The sequence below is a fragment of the Phoenix dactylifera genome, chromosome 8, assembly GCF_009389715.1.
Source record: "Phoenix dactylifera cultivar Barhee BC4 chromosome 8, palm_55x_up_171113_PBpolish2nd_filt_p, whole genome shotgun sequence".
NCBI classification, from domain to species: domain Eukaryota; kingdom Viridiplantae; phylum Streptophyta; class Magnoliopsida; order Arecales; family Arecaceae; genus Phoenix; species Phoenix dactylifera.
In genome coordinates this window covers 26,652,341-26,677,198 of record NC_052399.1, presented here as the reverse complement: position 1 = coordinate 26,677,198, position 24,858 = coordinate 26,652,341, and the positions used below count along the sequence as shown (strand labels likewise).

The 24,858-nt window shown below is 39.2% G+C and overlaps 1 protein-coding gene across 2 annotated transcripts; it reads right to left on the bottom strand.

Annotated features, from left to right (window-relative positions):
* Positions 1-11,218: 11,218 nt before the first annotated feature.
* Positions 11,219-19,566, bottom strand: LOC120111662 (probable peroxygenase 5). 2 transcript variants are annotated; one of them, XM_039129397.1, is made up of 6 exons: positions 19,369-19,566; positions 18,267-18,383; positions 18,063-18,148; positions 17,064-17,158; positions 11,620-11,745; positions 11,219-11,487 (listed from the first exon to the last, which is right to left on the bottom strand). In XM_039129397.1, the coding sequence occupies exons 1-6, from the start codon at positions 19,424-19,426 to the stop codon at positions 11,346-11,348; spliced, it is 624 nt and encodes a 207-aa protein (XP_038985325.1). In that variant the 5' UTR covers positions 19,427-19,566; the 3' UTR covers positions 11,219-11,345. The 2 variants fall into 2 exon arrangements, with proteins under 2 accessions (XP_038985325.1, XP_038985324.1); XM_039129396.1 differs by lacking the exon at positions 19,369-19,566 and adding an exon at positions 19,198-19,362.
* Positions 19,567-24,858: the final 5,292 nt, after the last annotated feature.

The window sequence follows — 24,858 nt, the reverse complement described above, 5'->3', positions numbered from 1 at the left end:
AAGTATTTTCCCTCCTAGGAATATGAATCCTGGGAATCAGATTCCTAAGAAAGAGGATACCTATGAAAGTACTTTTGGCATGTTTGGTTAACCATGGGAAAGTGACAAATTTCCAAAGTGCTTATGTTTGGTTGACCATCCACTTTCCTAGTAAAGTTATGTATAATTCCTATTATGTCCTTAATAAAAATTAGGTCTTTAATGCCTCTTTAATGCTTCTTTAATGTTGAAGGATCTTTTTGGAAAAAAATAAAAAAGGAGTGATTCCCACCTCATGGGAAAGTAACTTTTCCATGTTTCTTATGGGAAAGACTTTAACATGAAATGTGGGAATCATATTTCCATGGGAATACAACTTTTCCATCTCTCTTCTTTGAAAACTCCAACCAAACAAGAGGCATTTCATTACTTTTCCGTGGACCACACTTTCCCCCCTCCTTTTCCTGCGAACCAAACGAGCCCTTAATGTATTATGAAATGGACCCAAATCACACCATTAGATAACACTTTAAAGTAGTAGATAAATTAATAATGAACGTTGAGATAGCTGGTTTTATTCCATTAGAAGAAGAAAAGGTTGAAGAGTTGCGTAGGTCCTTACCGGCCCGTTGGGCTACAATGGTTAACGTTATTTGGACATAATTGGAGTTCCTTGAAAAGGAGTACAAAGTTGTGAAACGAATTTTGTGCTACAAGTGGAAACTTGATTTGGAGTTAAATGTGCAAAATGCTGCAAAGCGTGCTGCAACATTCTCCATTTGTTCAAATCCTCGAAGTACAAAAGGTTACATTGGCCTATACCCTTGGATAGAAAAAATGGACCTGAACTTGCAAGCAATTTAATCAATAGAAAAATACCAATGTCTTAAAGTTTTAAAGGTGGAGATTAATGTACACATATTATTTGTGCATTTCATAGAACTTATGTATGAAGTAGGACGAAATTTGTATTACTTGTGAACACATGTAGTTTGATGTGTATGCTATATATGATTTGTCCTATTTGGTATTTTTGTAATTAAATATTCTGTGCAATTAATTAATGTTGGTTATATGGAAATATCATTTTAAGTGGGAGCTAAAATAGCATTATGATTGAAACTCTCATTTGAGAATTGTTCTTTGTGCAATGCAATTAAATACATGATGATGGAATATTTGTTTTACAAATGATGTTGGAAACATAGTGAACCTTCAAATTTGTACTTATGTAAAATTATCATTGATTAATGTCTTTTTTTACTTGGTAGACTATGGCATCAAAAATTATAATAGCTGATCTGAATAAAGGTGAAAAACTAGATGGTGATAACTACAATATATGGCACCGTAAGATCCAATATGTTTTTGAGGAACAGCAAGTAGTTAAATCCAATTATCAGAAAATGGATGATCCTGGTAAAGGGAATAGCGCTCAACATATAAGAGATATATATGGAGACTTATCAAGCATGGAAACAAAAGGATACTTTAGCTCGTGGAATTTTAATAAGCTCCATGATTGATGATCTCATCTGTGAATGTGAGCAATTCCTAACTATTCATGAAATGTGGGTATATTTGAAAGATAAATTTGGGAAAACCACCATGACCAAACTCCAACAGCTGACTATAAAGTTTGACACATACAAAAAATGTCCCAATCATACAATTAAACAACATCTAAGAGAGATGGCTAATATGATTAGGGAGTTAAAATCAGATGGTCATATACTCATGGATGAGCAAAAAGTACAAGCTTTAATCCGATCTCTTTCCGATAATTGGGAATATATAAAGATAAATCTAACCCATAATGATAGCATAAAGACCTTTGCTGATATTGCCCGCCACATTGAGCTAGAAAATAAACGACTTGGAGCAGCAAGGGCTCCTAGTCTTGCATATGTGGCTGAAAATGGTGCACTGGGAGCTTCAAGCTCCAAACGTAAGCACAGCTGCAATAAGGGCAAGAAGGGAAAGGAGACTGAAAGAGGACCCAAAAAGAACAAAATTGATCATCATAAAGGTGGCAAGTGTCATGGCAAAAAGAAAGACAGGACCAAAATGAGGTGTTTCCATTGCCAAAAGTTGGGCCACTTTGCTCGTGAGTGCAACGAGCTGAAGTAGGTAATACTATTAAACTTTGTTTCTCATTGTGTTGCTTATGTTTCTAGCTCTATTATGCTCACTGAATCTAATCCTATATGGACTGTAGACTCAGCAGCCACCGACCATATAACTAGAGATCGAGAAGCATATGTAGAGTACCGGCGGGTGGGAGCTGGTACAAGATGGATACATATGAAAAACAACTCCAGAGTTGCGGTTAAGGGTATTGGTACTTGCAAACTCAAGTTGCATGGTGGTCGAACCTTATACCTACATGATGTTCTTTATGCATCGGACATGCGATGGAACTTGGTCTCTGTTTCTGTTCTAATGGGTTTAGGATATAAGCTTGTATTTTTGGGTGGGGGGAATGGAGTCCGATGACACTTATAAGGTTTGTTGGATTTTGGCTTCCGCCGATGCTTATAAGTGTCGGTAATTAATCCTTCCGAAACTTATAAGTGTCGGCTATGGGCGGCTTCCAGCAATGCTAAGCAAAGCAGCGGAGCCCATTATTTCCCAACTCACTAGAATTCCTCGGCCATAAAGGAACAAAATATTGGTTGTTTGACACTGATGTAAAATTGCCTTCAAGCAAGCACTGCAAACTGCAGGAGCATGGATTTCCTGCAATGAATGGACGGCACTGCAAAGTGTTGTGCATTCCTGTATAGCCGCTATTAGAAGATGGACAGTTATCAAACAACATACGTGTATGTGCGCGCATTATTTGATGGATGCCATCTTCTTATGGGGTCATATACAGCTGTAGAGCACTCTGTGGGTGGTCCGTACACTACTGGAGGATCCTCGTCAAACGTAAAATGTTGGTATGTTTGTATGCTAATCTGAGAGTCTCCCTACCGTACAGCATCCTGCCCCTGAGAGAACTCTTTTTATCCCTTGCATGGCGTACGTCAAACTGCACCTCGCTGTTATGGTACAAGAATTAAGAGTTTTAGGTTTGTAAGGAACACTCTGTTCCTTCACTAATACTCTTAATTACCAATCCATGGATTTTCAAGTGGTGCGCATCTATCATTAGTCCCCAAAATGCAAGAAGACAAGTAGTTTAGAGTTCCTGGGACGCACAGCCTCTTTCAGTTGTTGTCAACGTTTGTGTCTTCTCTATGAAACACTTCTGTTGCATTATTTGTGTCCTAATTCACCTAAAAACCTTGCGAAAGAAATGGGCAGTCTTGTATCTTTGCAGTGCGAACAATGTGCAGACTGCGCCATCAAGTAGGGCAAAGAGAGAATTATTGGATTAAATAATCCATCCTCCTCTCTTGACCAGGAACCATGCAAGCCACTAGCCTAACCTCCTCCTCTTGTCGTTTCAGTAGGCTTTGTGGAAAGACCTAGGAGAGTCAAGGGACGAGGGAAAAGGACGGGTCAATTTTCCTGGCCCTACGTACATAGGTCAAGGTTCTTATTTCTTGCTTCTAAGAGCCTGTAATTGGTTGGTCTTCATATGCAATCTCCCACGTCTCACTGTCATTTTGCCCCGGATATCATGTCATCAAATTACTCTCACTGAACAACTTGTGCATATTATCTTTTGGCTCATTGGCATCCCCACAGAGCTTTAGAGGAAACATTGGACTTGTGTGGCCCATTAGATGGTCTGAACAAGGATCGAATACATCACGAACGCCAAGCTTTCTCAAAATCATATGGAAATAAGTGTGGTCACATGGATTAAAAAATAGCCATGAATTTTGCAAGGAAAGCAACCTCAAGCTGAAGCATAGGACCGGGTCAAAAGGTTAGTAATTAAATATGGTTTTGTCGTGACCTTTCTAATCTGTGGCAGGCCTTCTTTGCTGAGTTGTTTGAAATGCGTGTGTGTTTTTTTTTTGGAGAGGCTAAAAACGGGCATTTCATACTATACGGCTACAAATACACCCAGTAGAATCTGCAAACAAAAGGTGCCTCCTGAGTGGCTGGCAACATACGCCGTCACCCAGTCAGCCACCTCATTTGCCTCACGATATATATGCATAGCCTGAAAAGTAAACCCCTCCCTCACCATCAACCATATATCACGGAGCAAAGGATGGACCTCTCTATCTCTGTGAGAGCCCCTTCGGACCCAGCTGATCACCGTTGCCGAGTCACTCTCCAGGAGGATGGAGCTCGTCTGAAGTACATGTCGTGCATACCGTAATCCCATCCAACCCGTCCGTAGCTCTGCCCCTGGGACTGAGGTATCAAAGATCTGACAACCCCCTGCTGCCACCATGCTGGAGCTCGGACCCCTGATAACAAACCCTGCTCCTCCCCTCCTGCCTCCGTCCAGGACGAGCCATCAAAATTGACCTTGAGGAAGCTTGAGGGTGGGGGATCCCAGGTCAAAAACACCGTGTGAGAGGCTGCCGAAGCAGCATGGGGGCCCCAGGTGTCCCGAGGTGTCAAAGGTCTATGATCCGGACCTGCATGAAGAATTTCTGCTGCCTGTGCCCGCGCCCGCTCATCACAAATCGTGGGGACATGTTAGGCTCACCAAAAACTCGAGCGTTCCTAGCCATCCATACCTGATAAGCTATGCAGGACGCCCTAATAGCCACAGAGCGCATCTAGTGGGAACTGGACCAACGTCGGACCTCCTTCGGAAAATAATCCCTCCGGCTCCACGCTACCTCCGAAATTCCAGACAGCCTCCAAGCCCTCCTCGCCCAGACACAATGTTGAAATGCATGTGTTCATTGGGAGAATAGTGGCTACATTGTTCGACAAGGAATTGTTACCCTCCAAATATGATAATTTTAGGATCAGAGCCAGATTACGAAATTGAGACCTATGGGTTATGCACCACCATGCTTCCGCTGCTGTGAAGCACCACCATATTTTCTTAAAGATATCTCCAATGAAGGGTGTAAAAGGTTTGGAATCCTTGGCAAGCTAAGTCCCTGATGTATAATTCTGTTCAAAACTTTGAATAGAGTGAGAAAAGTATATATCTGTGAGAATCTGTGCAGACGTGTATTTAGTTCCACATTGATTATTCGTTGGGTAGATCTTGAGTATTAATACCGTCCGGCTAGCCATTATAAGTGAGATCTGGGGTTGTTACAAATGGTATCAGAGCGGACTCAGCTCCTAACTTATGTGAACTAGTAGACACTGCAGCACAGATCTATTAGGGCCGACCACGGGCCGATCGTGGTGTTTGTGAATAGATTTGAATAGATTTAAACTTTTAGCCTAACGATGATATCAGGGCTTGAATGGGAGGAGTATGTGAGGATCCGTGCAGGCGTATGTTTAATCCCACATTAGTTATTCGCTGGATAAATCTTGGGTACTTATACACGATCAAAGAATCCAAATAACACCTTCCGGCTAACTATTTTAGGTCAGGAATTGGGTTGTTACAATATCGATTAGCTTTCCCACCAGCTTTATTAGAAGTGCAGAATGTATTTGATGTATTGATGCTATGGAAGTATGTGCCAGATCCTAACCAAATGGTGAAATTCAAGCCACTACAGCATCGTGAAGATCAAACTTAAGAAGAGCATCCTATTCAAACTATGGATAGAAAGGACCAAGTCTTGATGGGCGATGCCATCCACCATGTCAAAGTTCAGTAGAGCAATCAATTATAGAGGGAGGTTGCGTGAAAGCTTGAGGATGAAATGAGGGCTAAGTACCCTCAGCTTTTTGGAGGGTTAGGTATGTCAATTTTGAGATTTTTTTTTTTTGAGAGGGGGAAGATGTAATATCCGAGTCACCTCTAGGCTAGCTCGATCTTCAATTCGATTGAGTTGGGCGAGTTAACCAAGCAAGACTCACCAGACTGGAGACCCGTCGCCAGCCGAGCTGCAAGACCCCCACAATTGAACTGGGGAACTGGGGAGGCTGATGTGATGGCCAACCATGCATTATGAGACCTCCACAAGAGAACCATTGGAGCGAACACTCTGGTGAGGGTGGGCGAAAATGCTTGGATCCACCGCTCCTTCCTCTAACTTTTTGCCACATTCCTTTCTCGATCTTCCTCCATCGAATTAGTGACCCTCTGATCCATAATCCCTTCTACCCTCCAAACCTTTGATCAACGTTGGCATCTTCCTCTTCACTAGAAATCTGTCACGGACTTATTAGCTGGAAGCTTGTCACAGGGAGTGCCTATGGGCTTGGCATGGTGCTACGAAGGGTTTGGCTTGGGTCAAAACTTGCGACGCACCTCGATACTTTGCAACCCCCTAGGTGGAGTTTGGTTGAATCCTTGGTTGGGGTATTGAGAGGAGCAATGGTTAGTCAAGGTGCGGCAAGGTCGTAGCATGATATTGGGGGGCTTAGGAAGCATAATATTTGGCATAGCGGCGGCCGTCGACACATATGTGGATACTTAAGGATTTCTCTTAGTTGAGGAAAGGCGTGGATCTTTGGTTGCATTCTCGACTCCCCCAGGCCTCACTGGACATAGGTCCACCGTGGCACGATTTTGGGGCAAGATGGGTGCGATGCCTAGATGGTCTTACATGGGGGTGTTCAGAGTAATACTAGTTGGACGAGCTAGCAACATTGTGCGGAGAGAGAATTTCTGAGAGGTTTATCTTGGAGGAATGGTCCTAGCTGCTCCATGCGTCCTTGATCTCTATGATGGAGTGGAGAGGCGATAAGGGACTAGTCAAGCTAGGGTGTCACCTACCCTGATAGAGAAGTCTTATGAGCATTGCAAAACGATATCTCATGAGGATCATTGGGAGCCGGTCGGCCATAGAGTACAAGTGTGGCTTATGGAATATTGGTCAGATTAGATGCCTTGGAGCTAGGCCAAGGATCAAGGACGACCAAGAGAGTCATGATGAGGAGAGGACAATTAGATGCAAGGATTAGCCAATTGAATATATTTACTTGATGGACAAACTTGGATGCCCATGTTGTGACAGTGCATGGTGTGCGACCAAGCTACGTACATAGAATGCTGGGTGGTATGGCAATGGATACTCAATACTTTGGGGGCAATGCACAGCGATGTGCAAACAGGTTGCGAACATTGTCAAGCAGATGGCCCTGGATGGAAAGGCATGTTGAAGATGCAAAACTAGAATCGTGGCATAAGAGCTTGCGGGGAAGATTGGATACTAGAATCTAGAAGGGCTCAGACATGCATAGTCAACCGTAGCTTCGAGGCGCTGTGGGGTGTGTTGGCTTGGCGGTTTGGCTGAGAGAAACTAAAGATGGATTTGTCTGAGCCCCATACATGTAGCGGCATTAAATGGTTGTGTTATGTAGATTTGCTCTATGCATTCCCAAAGGCAACATGGTAGCTTGTGCATCGATTTCACAATTGTTATGTCATGGAACACGGGTACTCTAAGAATCTGGGCATCTTGGATGAACAATACTTGGCTTGTAGGGCAAAACCATGGAATGAACATAGAGGTAACGGAGTTGCAGAGCACTCTTGGAAAGAGTCTATATTATGGCTCAGAGGAATACATGAACATTGCGGTAGACCTGAGGGGTCGGGTTATTTGCAGGCACTCGATGTCGCATGTGTTCACTTCGATAAAGTTGCTGAGGGGCATAGAGGTGCATGCTTGGCCATATGGGTGAACTATTGCATATTTATTTGTATGTCCAAGGGAAAACTTAGGAGGGCAGGCCTTGGTGTGTAGGCATATTGGGGCACCGCACGGGTGTTTGGGTTAGGAAATCACTCACCCCATGACAAATTGAAGCTCTTCCACCTCCCTTACTCAAGCCGATGTAAGGATCCCTTCTTTGAGGTTTCTTTCCCAATTCATCATTCCTCCTTCTCACTCCAAGGGTTCCTCGTGGGTATTGGCATGCTTTCCAGGCCCCACCACCTGGAGGTGATGGGTTCGAGCCTAGATCGACGGTCTCTTATCGAAACAGGGCATCCCATGTCACTGCGAGACTGGGCCAAGAGATAGGTGATCCTTTGTGCCATGAGACCAAACCCAAATACCCTCCCTGTTTTGTTGGTTTCTTGCCCTTTTGGCCGCCGCATGTACCGCCGGCATCCTCGTGGCCAAGCCATCCACCGGCAACAAACCTGAATGCATGTCTACGTAGCCTTGTCTCATGGATGAAACTTGTCCACGACCATGGCCTTCACCTAATTTGAGAGTCTCACTCCTCTCATGCTGGTTACTCCCTTTTGCCATCTTTCCATCACTGATTTGTCACTTGATTGATGGTTGGCTGAGTATCAATCCTACGTTGTCTCAACATGATCGAGCCATTAGTGGTCATGTTGCCCTCATTTCGGGCCACTCCACTGATGTAGTTGGTCTCTACTTAGCTCTGACTAGATTTAGAAGCCATGCACAACACTTGGCTGACCATGTCTCGAACCCCTCCCTCATACCTTATTTCCTCCCTAATCTGCTGGTGTTTAATTTTGTAGGAGCACCAGCATCTAGGCAGTAAGTACTTAGCATGGGTTCTACTCGAACCCTCAAACTAGGTTAAAGATTATGATCTCCTTATTCAATTGCTTTTGGATAAATTAAATTGAGTTAGCAAAGATTAGGGGAAAAACATAGGGCTTGTAGAGTCAATTTTATTGGATTCATTAATCATGATGTTTTATTCATATCAAAAATTATTTCAAATTGTTAGATTTATGATTGGATTCATAGGCATAATTAGTTTGGTGGTCGGCTTAGATAATAATTTTCCTAGATGTTCTCATTTAGAAGAAATTATTATATATGAGATTGTTTTAAAGAAATATTTTTAAGTACATTTCTTATCAGGAGATGATTTATTCTGATTTGCATAAACCATGATATAACTGCATTTGACAAGCATAATGTGTACCATTGATAAGATGAATTAAAGCTGACATGATTTAATGAATGAATAATAAAATGATGTGTTGGACTACATGGCAAGGCAAGAATGTGACATTATAGATAACCACCACGAGGAGCAACATGGCATTATGGATAGCCTACCATGAGCAGGAATGACATCATGGATAGCACCGCCATAGACAGGAATGTGATATTTTGGCTTACAGATCATGGGCTGGAGCATGGCTATGGCTAGTCCAATTCAATCAAAATAATTAGAGGTCATTACTATGAAATCTCAGGATTGACATCGAGCCTAACTTGAATTAATTGAAGATAAGATACTTATTTGAAAACAAAAATGAGACAATTGCTATTATTAACATATTTTGATGCATATTGGGTTTATCGGATGTTATCAATATTTGATTATTGCTTATTTTACAATATATACTATTACCTTATGCTTGCTGCCTTTCAACAGTTAATTTTATATATATATATATATATATATATATATATATATATATATATATATATATATATATGTATATGTATATGTATATGTGTATATGTATATGTATATGTGTATCTGTATATGTATATGTATATGTATATGTGTATATGTATATGTGTATATGTATATGTATATGTATATGTGTATATGTATATGTGTATATGTATATGTATATATATATGTATATGTATATGTATATGTATATGTATATGTATATGTATATGTATATGTATGTATGTATTATTGCATTATATATATTGGTATACTTGTATAGGAAATTTCTTACTAAGCTAGTTAGCCTCTACTATTTTCTTAACTATCTTTTCGGAGCGATAGGATGCATAGGATTTGGCTGAAATTGGCCCACTAGTGAGAGAAGGAAGAAGAATAAAGTTTCGATGACATTGGATGATAAATAAATTTATACCGTAACAATGCAGGACCTCCCCAAAAAGGCTAGCTAGGAGTTATTATTTCGGTTCCTTAGTATTGTATAAGTACCCAAAATCTACCTAGTCCATAGTCGATGTTGGATTAAATATAGATCTGCATGGATCCTCACATACTCTCCCCGTTTATATCTTCGTATTCTCATTAGGCTATGGGTCCAAATCCATTCTAATCCAATTATGAGCATCACGATTAGTCCGTGGTTAACTCAAATGGGCTATTGTTGTAGTATCCTCCAGTCCATACAGGCTATAGGGTCCACACCATTTGTCACAATTTAGAATCTCATCCAGAAAAACTAGCTAGAAGATATTATTGGATTTATTGGTCTAATATAAATACCTACCTTCTACTCAGTCCAAGCTAATATGAGAGTAAATACAAGTCTGCATAGTCGTCACATAGTTAGTCTAAATGGGATGTTATTTATAAATAGCGGAGTTATTTATGTTATATTGAAAAGATGAATTACATGGTGAATGTTATTTTTGTGCAGCAAGCCTTGCATGCTCCTTAGGGATTTACACTAAGAAATGTATAGCCGGGTCATGTGTCAACCCAGATGGTGGATTTGGGGCATGATAGAAATTCTACAATTGAAATAATTCAGGACATGACAATCATACCTATGCTAAAAGGGCTTAGAAATTGTAGACCTAAGCAAGAGGAAAAATACTGCCGCCTTAACTTGAACATCTCAAGAAAATATGATGATCCGAGTATGGTGACAGATTTACATCTTATTATTTTGCATTTAAGTATCAAATAACAATTCTTCATATGTTTCCACCACTTGCGACAGCCAGCAAGCATAGTATTCAATGTACATCTTTCAGATTCACTTGCCAAACATAATACCATGGACTTGCACTCTAATGGAATAGCGATGACATAATGTTTCCTGAAATATAGCATGTGAACCTGATTCATATCAGACCATAAAACCTATAGAGAAAACACTTTTATCTATAATAGTCCTAAAGAAAGAAGCCACTGAAAGAATCATAACTTACATTCTCTAAAGCTATGAATCTTCATCATTCTGGCATAACATGAAGCCAACAAAATGTTGATCTTCATGCTTGAACCATCGAAATTCACAAGGCATTCCTTGGAAAGGAGTCTGCAAATCTAAAAATGGAGGTTGGGGTATTAAGAACCTATCTAATATCTGGTAGGTAGGCAAAGTTCATGCTCGCTAGGCCACCAGTCAATAGGAACATGAAATCTAAATCTACAGGCTCAAACCCAATCCAGCCTGGCTTTATACCATCTATGCTCATTTTGAGCCTCGTCATGCCCCACCAAATAAATCCCCGATCACTACTATTGCAGAGAAGAGCCGGTCATGCCAGGGGCAGGGCGCGACAGAGATCGAGAATTATGAAATTGTGAGCAGTAGGAACAATTTTTTAACCTATATGATCATTCCAAAACAATATTTCAAGCAATAAGTGCATTGGCATTAATAAGCTACAATCCGCTCTTCAGCTATCGCATTCATGCTTTCATTTGAGAGACTTTCTCTTCCCCTCCAATTTATAAAACAGGCTTCCATCATAGAAAGATCTTAGAATGTCCTTTTGAAGCAATCCATTATCATCCTTAGCGAGAGAGAATAAAGCCTCCCATTCTGAGCGGCTAGCAACCCTGCAACAAATTGCAAAGTGAGAATGGATATGGGACCAATGAGAATGACTGATATTTGCTTATAATGTGACTAAAATTCTAAAGTAATGAGCCTCCTATATTCGTAGCTTCTATTAATTCAAGAAAACCCACCTTCCTTGGAAGTCATTAGGTTGTTGATTCGCTTTGAGCATCTCATTCAACTCATCAGATGTTAGTGCATTAGGGTTGGTGTGTGCATGCTTCTGAAAGATCTCCTCGAACATTTCAGAATCAAACCTGCAAATTGTATAGATTATGTCTAGTCAAGAATTTGAGATAAAGAAAAATAATTCTCACTTCTCTAAAAGTTTTAGTAAAAGAGATAATGAATATTGATTACACTAGATGGGAAGGTGAGCCATAGAACAGAACATCATAGTGTGATCTTGAAGTATGACAGAGTAAACTAGAGTGAAACTGCTAATAGATAATCCAATTGACATGTTGCGCAAATAGGTTAATTTGCTAGTGAAGTTTTTAGTAATTAATCACAAGACAATATAAAAATTGAAACACATTTCTGCACAACTTAAATAATGTTATGAGAAAATAAAATTACCCGATGCAATACTCTAATAATGATAGAGAATCACGAATGTGCGAAACTAATAGTGACAAGTTAACATAAGAACATATTATCTCAAAGACCCAATTATAGTGACATGTGGACGAAACCCGTAAATTATAATAGAGAACCGCAAATGTGCAAAACTAATAGTGTAAATTTTTACTTAAAAGAATAAAAAGTTGGGGATGTCCCTTTGCTGCTGGGTTCCCTACTCTACTTTCTCCGAGTATGAAAGTCACCAAACCATGAATTATAGGGAAGCAATAACAAAACTTTTCCTATAGGTGTCTGTAAAACTATATCAAAGACCAGAAAAATAAACAACAAAAGAAAAGAACAAGGACCTGTAGAGAATGAAATGATCCTTGCAAAGAATATGTTCTCATTAATTGGTTTCTTATTAGTTTTGGTTTATCATCACATGTATATCAACTTATGAGTGAGCAAATTCGCATCACTTGCTGGTATCCTTCAAACAAGTCTTCTATAATACTACAAGCAACCTAAGGTTTGAAAAAATTAATGGAGTTCTGACAAGAAATGAAGAACCAGCCACCATTAGAATATCAAGATGCGATAACATCATCGTAATGAAAAGGAGGACAAGGGACAGGAAGTTCAGAGTAATTTTTTTCCCCCTTGGTTTTTTTAACATGAGCATGGAAGAGGAGGGATAAGCAAGAACCTAGCCTATTCATGAAGAAAAAGAAGTAGAAAATTATTTAACGAAGGACAAAGAAAAAAAAAAGAAGTGGGGGGCGGGTGGGTGGCGGGGTTTGGTGAAAGACTAATAACAAATACCCTGATTTCTGGATGCAACTTTAAACAAAAGGAAAACTGGGTTGGGCCAGCCCATGGCCTGCTCGACCCAGCCCACATTATGACAATGTTGGGCTAGTATTTCTATGTGCTGGGTTGTGCTTGGGACAAAAACTTTAGACTTGATTTAAAATCACGCCGAGCTTGGGCCAGTAATTTTTGAGCCTAGTTACCTAACCCAGCCCAGCTCGATACTATATGTATATGTATATATATATTGTGTGTATATGTACTACAAATTTAACAAAAATATGATACTAAAAAATTTCTACCATACAAAAAAAAAATTAGTTAATTTAAGAAATTATTACTATAACCAACAATTATACATAAATTACCAAATTTAGAATTATAAACATCACTGTAGAAGGGCAATGAGAGTGTTTTTTTTAAAAAAAAACAAATTTGATTTATTACTAATTTCGGTTATCTGGATGTCAACAGGAACTCATTTATAATTTATTGCCTTGAGCTTGGACCAATGTATATTGTGTTGGCCAGAAAGTTTCTGGCATAGTGGAATATTTATTAGTTATGCAAGTAAAATTTTCTCTACAATTGTTATAGTAATTCTATGCTACTAATCTTATCAGACAAGAAAGCTCTGATATGTCCAAGTCTAAAATGAGTTGTAAACATGGCTTAAGATAATGCAATAGTTGCTAAGTCATCTGACTTGTCTAATGAGGCTCTTTACTGAAAGTAACTCAGCAAATACAAAAGAATTTCTATGCTGAGAACATATTGTTCAACGGAAAAGGTTAGGGTCTCTGCAATGATTTGCTTCCTTGAACAAAAGAATCATGTTGGCCATTAACGAATATTCTCTAAAAAGGTTGATTCAACAATAAGGTTACATATAATAAAGCAACTAGTCTTATGCTAATTGGCCTTCTCAATTACATGCCCCTCAATATTTATAAGCAAGGCTCATGCGACTAAGAAAGGTATGCCATATCGTACCGAACCGGACAGCACGAGGTATTCTGAATCCTATACTAATTGAAATTCTCAACATGCCCCTCGACATTTATAAACAAGGCTCTTGTTGCTAAGCAAGATATACTATACTGTACCGAACCAGATGGTATGGAACGCATTGTGCCATACTGATAAGCAGTACGGAGAGTATACTGACTCTCAGTATGCCGAATCGGCCCCCATACCAAGCGTACCGACGTACTAATAAGGAGGCACCAGTACGGGGTCCGGTACCGAGACGACATACCTTGCTGCTAAGAGAATATCCGAAGAAGTATACTCTTGCATAATCTTTACTCATTTTACTATTAAGGTTTCTAATGACAATAAAAATTATGTTCCTCTGTGCTCTGTAATCTCCACAATCATTATATTTACACACAAACTCTATTTTAGGCATAAAACTTGTGAATTACGTATTATTCAGCTACCTGAATAAAGTGCTTCATATTGAAAATAAAAACTATTTGCTACACATCTTTAAGTTAGCATCTACACTGTTTAATTAGTATTCGCATTAAACTATCAAAACAATTTCCATATAGAAACTCCATTTTGAGCATATTTATGTAATGGTTGCCAAAATTGATGTTTCAAAGATCATGTAGTTTATATTAAAAAAAAATTAATGAAACTTACAGGATACGATTGTTTAGCACTTCGATAAGAGGAGAAAGGGCAAGACAATGATAATGTCAATTGATGCTTAGGAAAATGATCTCAGATTCTTGTATCAAATGAAAGGAAACAAACTTCATTAATTGGAAAATCACTTGAATATATACACTTTTCACAAGGTATCACCTCAACAATGGAACACTCATATAAGGTGACCTACAAAGAATGAAGCGGTAGTTTTTTTCCTTAACACTGATTATCAAATAGAGAAACTAGCTTCTTATTACTTCTCAGTTCCAACTTGTATCATGTACGCTTAAAACATGGGCACTTGCTTTTCTTTTCTTTCATTTTCAGAATTCAGAAAATTGTACAAATCAACACTAGTTTTCCCTCAAAATAAAATAAAATAAAATAATTGTCCAATCATAGTGTTAGCTTCTGTTTTCTAACTACATTATTAAAACTGTTAACTTTCCACTTTCTTCATGAATAACTCATGGTTATGACCATGGTACGCCATATCATACCGAACCAGGTAATATGAGACATATGTATCGCACCATACCAAACCAGGAAGCATACTATACTATATCAGTATATAATACGGGGGGCGTACCAACACTCGATATGCTGTACCGTACGAACACAGTGATAGTGTGGCACCGGTATAAGGCCTGATACCGAGCCGGCATACCTTGGTTATGACTTTCGATGCCCTAATCTTCTTTTTGTATTTTCTTTAAAAGATTTTGTGGTTTACTTGTGCTAGAATTCCATATTCTTTTTCTTACTTTTTTTGGTGTCTTATTGGGTATGGTACTAAATATAAGTTCAATAAAGCAAGATAAATTTCAGAAAATATTTCTTTGGAATGTATAATATCTGCAAATAAATTGTCAGCACTTCGATGCTTAGAAGACATCAGAAGTCAATGCTTGTAAATAAAGCATCTTTTCGTTTAGTGGTGATAGCAGTGAGATTTATGGAGTTCTAATTGACCCATATGTGATTATGAATGTCATTGAGTTAAAGCTATTTGAAGTTAGAAATTAGATCTCTTATCAAGAAAGATCTTGTAATTCCTTAACACCTAAAATTGAGGAGGTAGTCTGCTAATTAGGTGCAAGATCAAGTGAAAAGTAATATTTCTAGTTGATGAAAATGGAGAGTCATGGAATGTTTATTCTATTTTAGTAGGCATATTTAGACTTTATGTCCATATAGGACTGGGGTTAGCACTTGTTTCCTCTCCCATTTTAACTTATTGGGTTTGCTTTCACAATCTGCACAAGATCATAAGGGATTTGCAGTTTTGTTGGCACCCATGCAAAAAAAGAAGTTATTGTTTAATTGTTTTGAGAAACACCACTGCTTAATTGTGCAAGCAAGCCAAGGTATTTCTGTTCAAGAGATTGTGAAGGAAAGAGGTTAATTCTTGAGAAAAAGAACTAGAAGAAGAGGCTAAGGGGAAAAACAAAACCATAGAACTAGGAAAATGAGGAGCTTCCCCAAGAGCAATTTTCTTGGAAGATCTTCTTTGGAAGTTTTTTCTTATTAATCAATTACCAAAAAAACAAATTTGTGTTAAAAGTGAAGGTCATTTCTTTTCAAGGAGTTGAAGTTTGTAAGAAAGATTTCACTTGAGTGCGAACAATGTAAAAATTTGGATCTTGTATTATTAGTTTCTGCTATTTTTTGTCATAATTGCTATGGATGTCCTAAGCTAAACTTGCATAAATTGCAAATATCCCATGCCTAGGCTTCTATCTAGCTATTAGAATAATAACTCGATCATAAGACATTCTATATGCAGAAATGCTCTCATAATTTTCTCTATGGTTAGTTCAAAATCCCTTCCTCCAACAGCTTTTCATATGCTTTCACAGGAAGCTGTATATATTTTTTATTTTCAAGATTCTATTTGGAGTAAAATGAATAAAATCAAAAGGTAGACATCTATACTAATAGAAATTTACATATACAATATTCACATTCCATAGATCTACATATACTTGGTGGTTTGCATTTTGATAGAATCAGTTTGTGTACCCAAAAAAAATCAAAGATACTAACAACTACTATAATTCGATAGTTGTCCATATAATCTTTTGCCCTGTTCAAAAGGTGGAAGAGGGATGGAATAAGACACCTATTCTGCTCTATTCCATCCAAAGAACCATTTTATGTCACAAATAGACTATCCTCTAACAGGTATCTTATTCCCTAGTCAGCGAAAATTGGACATTCCACCAGGGGGTGGAATTTCTATGATGTCTGTCTTATTCCCTCGGATTATCCTTTTCCCTTATTCACTCTTTTATCCAAACAAAAGTGGGAGGGTAATGTTATGTGATGAAATTCAAATCTAACACAAAACCCAATGCACTTTATTCCCTTTCTAATTATCCTCTCAACCAAACATCAAGATCCTCTGCTCCACAACATAAGCCCTATTAAAATAACTTTTTCTTATTCCTTCAAAATTATTCAATAATTAAATACAGCTTTAGAAAGGAATTATTCTTCTTTTAGTAAAAATAGTAATAAACAATATATTTAATGCTACCTGCCCTCAGTGTCATAGGCACCAGTGTCGCTTCCATGTATGCCTTTTTGAATGTTGGCCACAAGAACAGGGAGAAAGATTGCTGGTATTGATCCCTGCATACACGACAATATAAATTATGAATTATGAAAATTTTGTCCAAAGAACCAAAAAGGACCTAAGAAATGATTATAATTAACAAAGAAATGTAAAGTGTCACAAAAGCTAATGCACAAATTCTCCATAATTAATTCATGATGGTTGAGTGCCCTATGGTGACTATTTTTAATTTTAACGGGAGAGAGAGAGAGAGAGAGAGAGAGAGGAGCTGATACTTCTTTCTGAAAAATAACCCTAATTCAGAAAACGAAAGATAAAGCAATCAGTCATGCTCGAAGAAATTCATGAACTCGACAAGCTTTAACATTTAAGGTTTCATGATTTCTATTTTATTTGTTATACTTTATGTATTTTCAAAATAATTTCAATTACGAATGTTAGCAAGGTCAATAATGGGTTGCTGATACAAATAAAACTTGATACCATTAACGTTAATTCCCAGTACGTTCAGGGATTTGTCAATATTAAGAAAGGCAAATTTGCCTCATTAGGAGTTATTTTTTTAGATTACCAGCAAAAATTCATACTTTTGTTATAGATTACGCTAAGAAATCTCAGTTACTAAGATTTTGTTGTACAGTAGTTTAGGGATCTTCAGTGAACACAACCATAACTTTCGGGGGGCTCCAACTTCTGAGTTTGTTATGAAGTGAAAATTTTAATAGAGCTGTTTGGGGTGTGGATGCTCGATGACTTAGCTGGTAAACTAATTCAAAATAGTTACTAGTATTGTGGGCGGAAAAATCCATGTAAAGTTTGGCTCGAGATCTTTGGATTTATTTCTCCAGGGGTGTTCGTAGTTACTACTTAGTAGTCATGGACTGGTACTCATATACGTTAAGCACGTAATATTGTGGGAAGGGAAGAAAGAGGGCCGAGAGGAAGGAGAAACAATCGTACGTTGTTGGTTATGGGACTGAGGAAGCCGTTGATTACGACGGAGGCCGCGGAGGAGACGGCAACACCGAACCCAAGTGCACGGAATCCTGACAAACAATAAGCAAATAAATCAATACTGGTTGATTGAACGAAAAAAGGAAAGAAAAAGATGCCAAAATAGTACAGGAGTAAATGAAACGAAGAAATAATAGAAGAGAAGAAGACCTTGGTAGGTCTCTTCTAGATAGATGACCCCATCTTTGTCCCGGTCAAAGAACGATACGTGCTTCTGAAGCGCAGTCAGGTTAGTTTTGTTGTTATCCCACTGCCCTTTAACTCCTCCTGCATACCAGGCCTTAGTTGTTAAAGGACACACTAAATCGTTTCGGCCAGATGTTAATATAAAGCTTTATCTGAGCAACTTATGCAAACTATAAGCAAAATTGCACAAGTTTTATTGTCACTTGTCAGTCATCCAAACTGATGAGTTTAAAAAAAAAAATTATGGCAGCGTTAAGCCTAATATTTTCTGAAGGAGAAGGAAGGAATAACCATCCAGAAAGCTATATCATGGAGAAAATGATCATGATAGAAAGCAAATGTGAACCAAAACCAAAAAGGAGCACTGAGTCCCACATAGCATGCAAGATTCCGTTTCCATTGGTGTAGGGCCATAAGGTACATGATTTGCACTATAAAATGCTATGTAGTGGTTGATGGCCGCCATCACAAGATATTATTATTGATAGCTGTCCACTCCAACACTATATAGCATTAATGCAAACAGTCTATGTGCCGGAATTGTTTCAGCTAGGCGTACATTAACAAACAACGCACAGCTTCCCTTTTTTTTCTTTTTGGCTTTGAACACAGCTTCCCTTGAAAAACAAACAGAAAAAAGGCAAAACGAAACAAAAAGTTGGCCCCCAGCGCAGCTGTCGTGACAAAAGCTAAGCGAGTTGGCCGTGAGCATCCGGATAACAACATGTTAGAAAAATGGATGTCGAAATCTGCGTCGCCTACATCCATTTACAGCTCGCCGGAAATCACCGGCGCCATGGGGGTTACAGATCGCTCGCCTGAAAGACTGTCATCGTCGGAGAAAAGGAAGAGAACAACAGTAAAAGAAGAAAAAAAAAGAAAAGAAATAACTGACCAATTAACCAGAACAATCGGTTGATCGGTGGCCTTCGGATAGAGTCTAAATGGATCTCTAAGCCTCTAAAAGCCACAAAATCGGCAAGGAAAGGCATCTTGGCTGCTGAGCCCCCATGAAATCTTATTGATTATTTGGTTGGATGGATGATGGAGGAGGTTGGAAGTATACCTGGGAAGACGATAAGGAGGAGCAAGAGAAGGTAGGAGGCGCAGGATAATTTGGTCATCTTCACTAACGACAGCAAATAAGATCACCGCAAGTATCTTCTTTGCCGGATGGTTGAAGTAGCTTCCGCAGCTACATATTTATATATATACACAAAGATATGGGGAGAAAATGACATTTGTGGCTTCCCCTATTTGCAAAGACTTCGCGTCCTTAGTTACATCCCGTAAATGCTTTTCTAGTCAACATTTCCGGCGTCGCATGCAAACGAAACTAGAAATTAGCAACGATTTAGTAGAAACGCTTAGGGCTCATTTGGTTTGCCGAAAAATGAGAGAGAAAAGTGTGGTCAACAGTAAAATAATGAGATAGCCACTTGTTTAGTTAGAGTTTTTAATGGAGAGAGATGAAAAAGTTGTATTCCCATGAGAATACGATTCTCACATTAGGCGACTCTAGGTGCTTTTCCAATGAAATTCGAAGGTTGGGCCTATACCATCACCAAAATCATAAAATTATAGACTAAGTTAGACTTATATTTATAAATACCGACAAAAAAATCTAACAAACTTGTAATCATATAATTTTGTTGGTTCTACTGGCCAATCTATAAATTTGATAAAATTTTGAGCTTCATCGTCCAAATAGTTTTTATTTATTTATTTATTTATTTATTTTAGCATGAATATAAAAAACAAATATTTTTATTGATAATAAAAATAAATTAAAAAAATAAAAATACGATGGATTTTGTGCATGGTAGGAAATGAAAGCACAAAGTAGGATAATTGATGGAAAAAAACATATCATGTCGAAAATCTGTTAATGAATATTATTATTTACTTGGTTGTTTAAGAAATAGCTTTCTGTATGCAAAGTAAATGAAATAAGTTATGGATGTTAGCCGGTGGCGTAGAGATTTATCCGTAGACTTGCACAAAACATAGGCTATAGCTTTTCATCAAGTTATCAGCTGTTAAAATCTTATTTCAAATAGCTTGCCAGCAAAAAATCTTGATCTCTTCGGCAGCACAAGATTTGCAAATCCTTACAATCCTTAGAACAGCAATACCTCCAAAATTAAGAAACCGATAAATTGTTTGATGGTGTAATTGTTAGATTTCCAAACTAACATATCATAATTCTAAGTGAAATACATTGGATCCCCATACCCCTTAGCAAGCTGAATGTCCAGACTCCTTTGAAAATCAATCTTCCAAGAATTGGAGCAAATATTAAAAAAAAAAATCAATCTTCCAAGAACTGGAACTAATATTCCAGACTTGGGATGCAAAAGCTGAACTATCGGAGGCCAAAAGGTAGAGCTGTGGATAGTAATCTCCAAGGGTTAACTCATTAATCCATATATCTTCCCAAAAGCCGATTTGGTTGCAGCAACTCCGAATATAAAAGATATCAAAGTTGAATGCCAGGGAAATCTTCATTAAACCCTTCCAAAAAGAAGATAGCTTAGAGGTCGTGCAATGAGCTTTAGAGGTAACCTTCTTCTGAAATAGAGAAACCAATTGAGTTGTTGTCAATAAGCTTGTTCACTATTAACAATCTCCAAGGCAGTTTGCCCAATAAAGCCCAGTTAAACTGTTGAGAGTTCAATAAACCACTACTTGCTGCTTTGTTTTGCTAACTAGACAGAAGCCGCCACTAATAGAAGCCTGACCTCCACAAGAAAGCGCTTCTAATCCTATCAATTCTCTGAATGACCCATCTTGGAGCTAAGAAGAAGGAAAAGCAGTAAAGAGGGGGCAGTGAGTACAGAATCAAGAAGGGTAAGACATCTCCCAGAAGAGCAATATCTTCTCTTCCAACCAGATAATCTATCCCCCAATTTCTCATTAATAGTCAACCAACCACTCTACCTTTTTTTTTTGGTAGAGGAAGGGTGAAAGAGAGAGAAGCTCCTCACAGGGAGAGAGAAAGACCGTTCACCACAGAGGTCCCAGTTATCTCCCCCACCATTTTCGCCATGAACAACAAGCTCCATCCCCCTATCAATGCCAAAGCAAACCCAGATTGAACGACCCTTACCCACCCCGCCTTCCCATGCCCAAATCTGTACCCCGTTCCCACCCACATCATCAAACCACCGCGACCGACTAAAAAGAAGGTATCGACTGTAGTATCTCTGCATCCTCCACATCAAAAACGTCAGACTTCCAGCAATGGCCTAACGCGAAACCACATTCCAAAGAAGTGTCTTGCTATTACCCGTTTTAGCGCAAAAAAAAAAAAAAAAAGAAAAAGTGTCTCGGTACCGACGACTGAAGTGGAGGTCAATCCGTTCGATTGAAAAAGAGTAGGTATGACAAGCAAATCATACGACGAGATGCTCAGTACGGATGCCCCAGTCCCTCATATCCTGCACAAATAATGGCATAGAGAAAAGACCCTATCACATCTCACCATGCCTGCCCACCCCTTTCCAATCTCTTTAGAAGTGGCTCCTGCTTTCGCTACGGAAGCCTCGATCACCTCAAAACAGCTTGCCGAAGCCCCATCCATTGCGATAGGTGCTACAAAATTTGGCCACTCCCAACGTGGGTGCAAATCCATCCTCTCTAACATTTCGAAACCTTAAGGCAAATCCTAAAAAATGTACAACCACAATGGTTACTACCCATCACAGATCTCAAATCAAGCTCCTACTCCCAAGGTCTTCCTCTCCTTCATGATGCAGAAGCATGAGCCCAAGTCTGAAACGTACGTAGAGATTGAGTCCTCTCCTTGATTGAGCACTAAATTACATTGAGTACACAAAGTTCCAGCACCTAATTTTATTAAGTTTTAGTGTTCCAACGTCTAATTCAATTGAGTCCTTAGGCATTGAAAAAGTCCTAGTTTATTTAGAGTCTATGAGTCCTAATTTATTTGGAGTCTTTGTAATTAGTCCATATGTCATGTGAAAGAGTCCTAGCTGATTTGGACTCTTAGTCATGTGTCAATTATAGAGTCCAAGTTAAGATATGTTGGGCAATTGCCAATCAACTTACTATTATGGCACAAAAGATGGATGCAGTGGAGACAAAACTTCAGCATCGCCCTTAAGTTGGGCGAGGATCTCCGGAATGCAGCAACAAAAGCACTTCTTTTTATCGAGGTAATTCTCCTTTTATGAGATCTAAAACTTCTACAAATAGAAGTCCAAATATGGAGTGAGGAGTAGTAAGGACCAGCAAAAAAGAAAAGGGTCCTATCCCGCAAAGGGGAAGCCAATCTGATTGCAACAAGTACAGTAGCCGAGGGCACTTTGCTGATACTTATCCCACTAAAGATCAGTGATTTACATTGGTTTGTGAGGAAGAGGGGATCACCGCGACATCTAAAATTCTTCCTAAACCCACTGAGGTTGAAGAAGAAAAAAAAGACAACGAAGAAGAAGCTGACGCGGTGGAACTAGCAAGTTCAGATATGCCCGTTTGCATGGTTTGCTGGATTCTTTCGGATTGCAAGCAAGGCGAGAAAGCTGGATCTGAAATTTCAGAGGTGATCCCTTCTTCCCCACCATCACCTTTCCCAAGACCTTCTTCTCTATTGCTACCCCTTCCTTCTTTCGCTCTACCAAAAGTGGTCCATGTCTATGTCGAGCACAACAACAAGGCCATGAACTTCATCATCGACAACGAGAGCAGGATGAGCATTGTCTCCTACAAGTTGCTGAACAAGATGACACTGAAACCGGAGCCTCATCCCGAGCCATACCGACCACTTCAGATTGCTAAGTTCAAGCCCGAAAATTCAGCAATCCGAAGGGTTGTTGACTATGAGTCGAGAAGATCAGCCATGAAGATAAGGACATGTTCGCGTCGATTGCAAAAAAAGATGGTTCTGAAATTTCAGAAGTGTTGCCATCTGATTTCGAGGAGGATAATCTGATTTTTTGGAGAAGCCGAGAAAAGCACAGGCAATGGCTAGCTGATCCGCGTGCGGTGCCACGCCCAATGCCCGCACACAAGTCTGTAACCGAGCGCAGCAGCCGCAGCGGCCGTGCGCAATGCAACCTCCCAACATTTGCCCGAATTCGCATCCCGTGTGCACTGGACCCACATCCCGTGCGCACCAGACTTGTGTCCACCAGGATTAGGACTTCTCCGGCATGCATCAGCTCATGTCAGTGTGCCGCATCAGCAACAGTTCAACCAGTACTTCATCAGCCGAGTCCATCCGAACCAAGACTCTTCCGGCACACACCAGCCCGCACCCGAGTGTGCACTAGATGCCGGATCCCATCCGAGCCAGGATTCATCAAATCAACTCTAACTCGACAGAGTCGAGTTCTTCTCAGCAGTAGAAATTGATGCAAGAGCATGAGCCCAATCCTAGGGCATGCATGAAGATTGAATCTCCTCCTTAGGTGAGCACCAAATTACATTGGGTCCACAAAATTTCAGCACCTAATTACATTGAGTTTTAGTGTTCCAACGCCTAATTCAATTGAGTCCTCAGGCGTTGAAGAAATTCTAGTTTATTTGGAATCCATGAGTCCTAATTTATTTGGAGTCTTTATAATGAGTCCATGTGTCGTGTAAAAGAGTCCTAGCTGATTTGGACTCTTAGTCATATGTCAATTAAAGAGTCCAAGTTGATCAGGAGTCTTGAATTATGGAGTTTGAGTCCATTTGTTGGGGCATGTCAAATTTCATTTGAGTCCAAGTGTCCAACGCCCAAAAGTCACATTGAGTCCTCTTGATTGGGTGTGTAGACTCAATTAGAGTTGTGTCCCAACGCCATGAAACCACATTGAGTCCATGGCATTGAGGAGTTCTTGATTGATTAGGAGTTGTCTATTTAGTCCATGTAGCATTTGAAAAAGAGTCCTAGTTGATTTGAACTCTCTTCCATGTGCCATGAGGAGTCCTAGTTATTTAAGAGTCTTAGTTGGTTTAGTTGATTTCTTTAGTTGTCGTTAGTTTATTTCGTTAAATGATTGATTTAATTTAAAAATGTCCATGTTTAGTTAGAATTCTAAAATTTTGGTTGTAAAAGTTCGTATTTTTCCAACCTCTTACTCTATATAAAGGGGAGGTTGAAGAATAAAATTCAGAGATAGATTGATTTGAGTTTGGAAAAAAAAAATTGAGAGTGATTCTCTTTTTTTTTTTAGAGTGCGACGCTTTATCCTCTTTTCTTGGTGAGACGCCAAACTTTGGAAGAAGTTGGTGAAGGTGAGACTCCTAATTGAACCCAAGTGAACCCCAACTAGCCTTCATCTCATCATCTTCTTGCACCATCCGCAAAGAAAACCCTAGATACCCTAGCCACCATTGAAAAAAAAAGAGAGAAAGAAATCAGCTGCCATCATTCCTAAATTTCAGCAACCATCCCACCCCCATCTGCATCAATTGGTACCAGAGCATCCCTTTCTCATCTTCATCACATTTCAGCATACCTTTTCCTTTCAATTCACAGCCACCATCAAGAGAAAAAAATATTGCCATGCCCACCATCCCCATAGTCATCTTTTTCGTTCCCACACCC

What these genes read in the sequence shown, in the direction of transcription:
- LOC120111662 (XM_039129396.1), bottom strand. Translation starts at nt 19,294, where the DNA reads ATGCCTTTCCTTGCCGATTTTGTGGCTTTTAGAGGCTTAGAGATCCAT. An exon ending in CCGATTGTTCTGGTTAATTG is followed by an intron (nt 18,384 to 19,197) that starts GTCAGTTATTTC and finishes CCTGGTATGCAG; the next exon opens with GAGGAGTTAAAGGGCAGTGG. An exon ending in TCAGTCCCATAACCAACAAC is followed by an intron (nt 17,159 to 18,062) that starts GTACGATTGTTT and finishes TCGTGTATGCAG; the next exon opens with GGATCAATACCAGCAATCTT.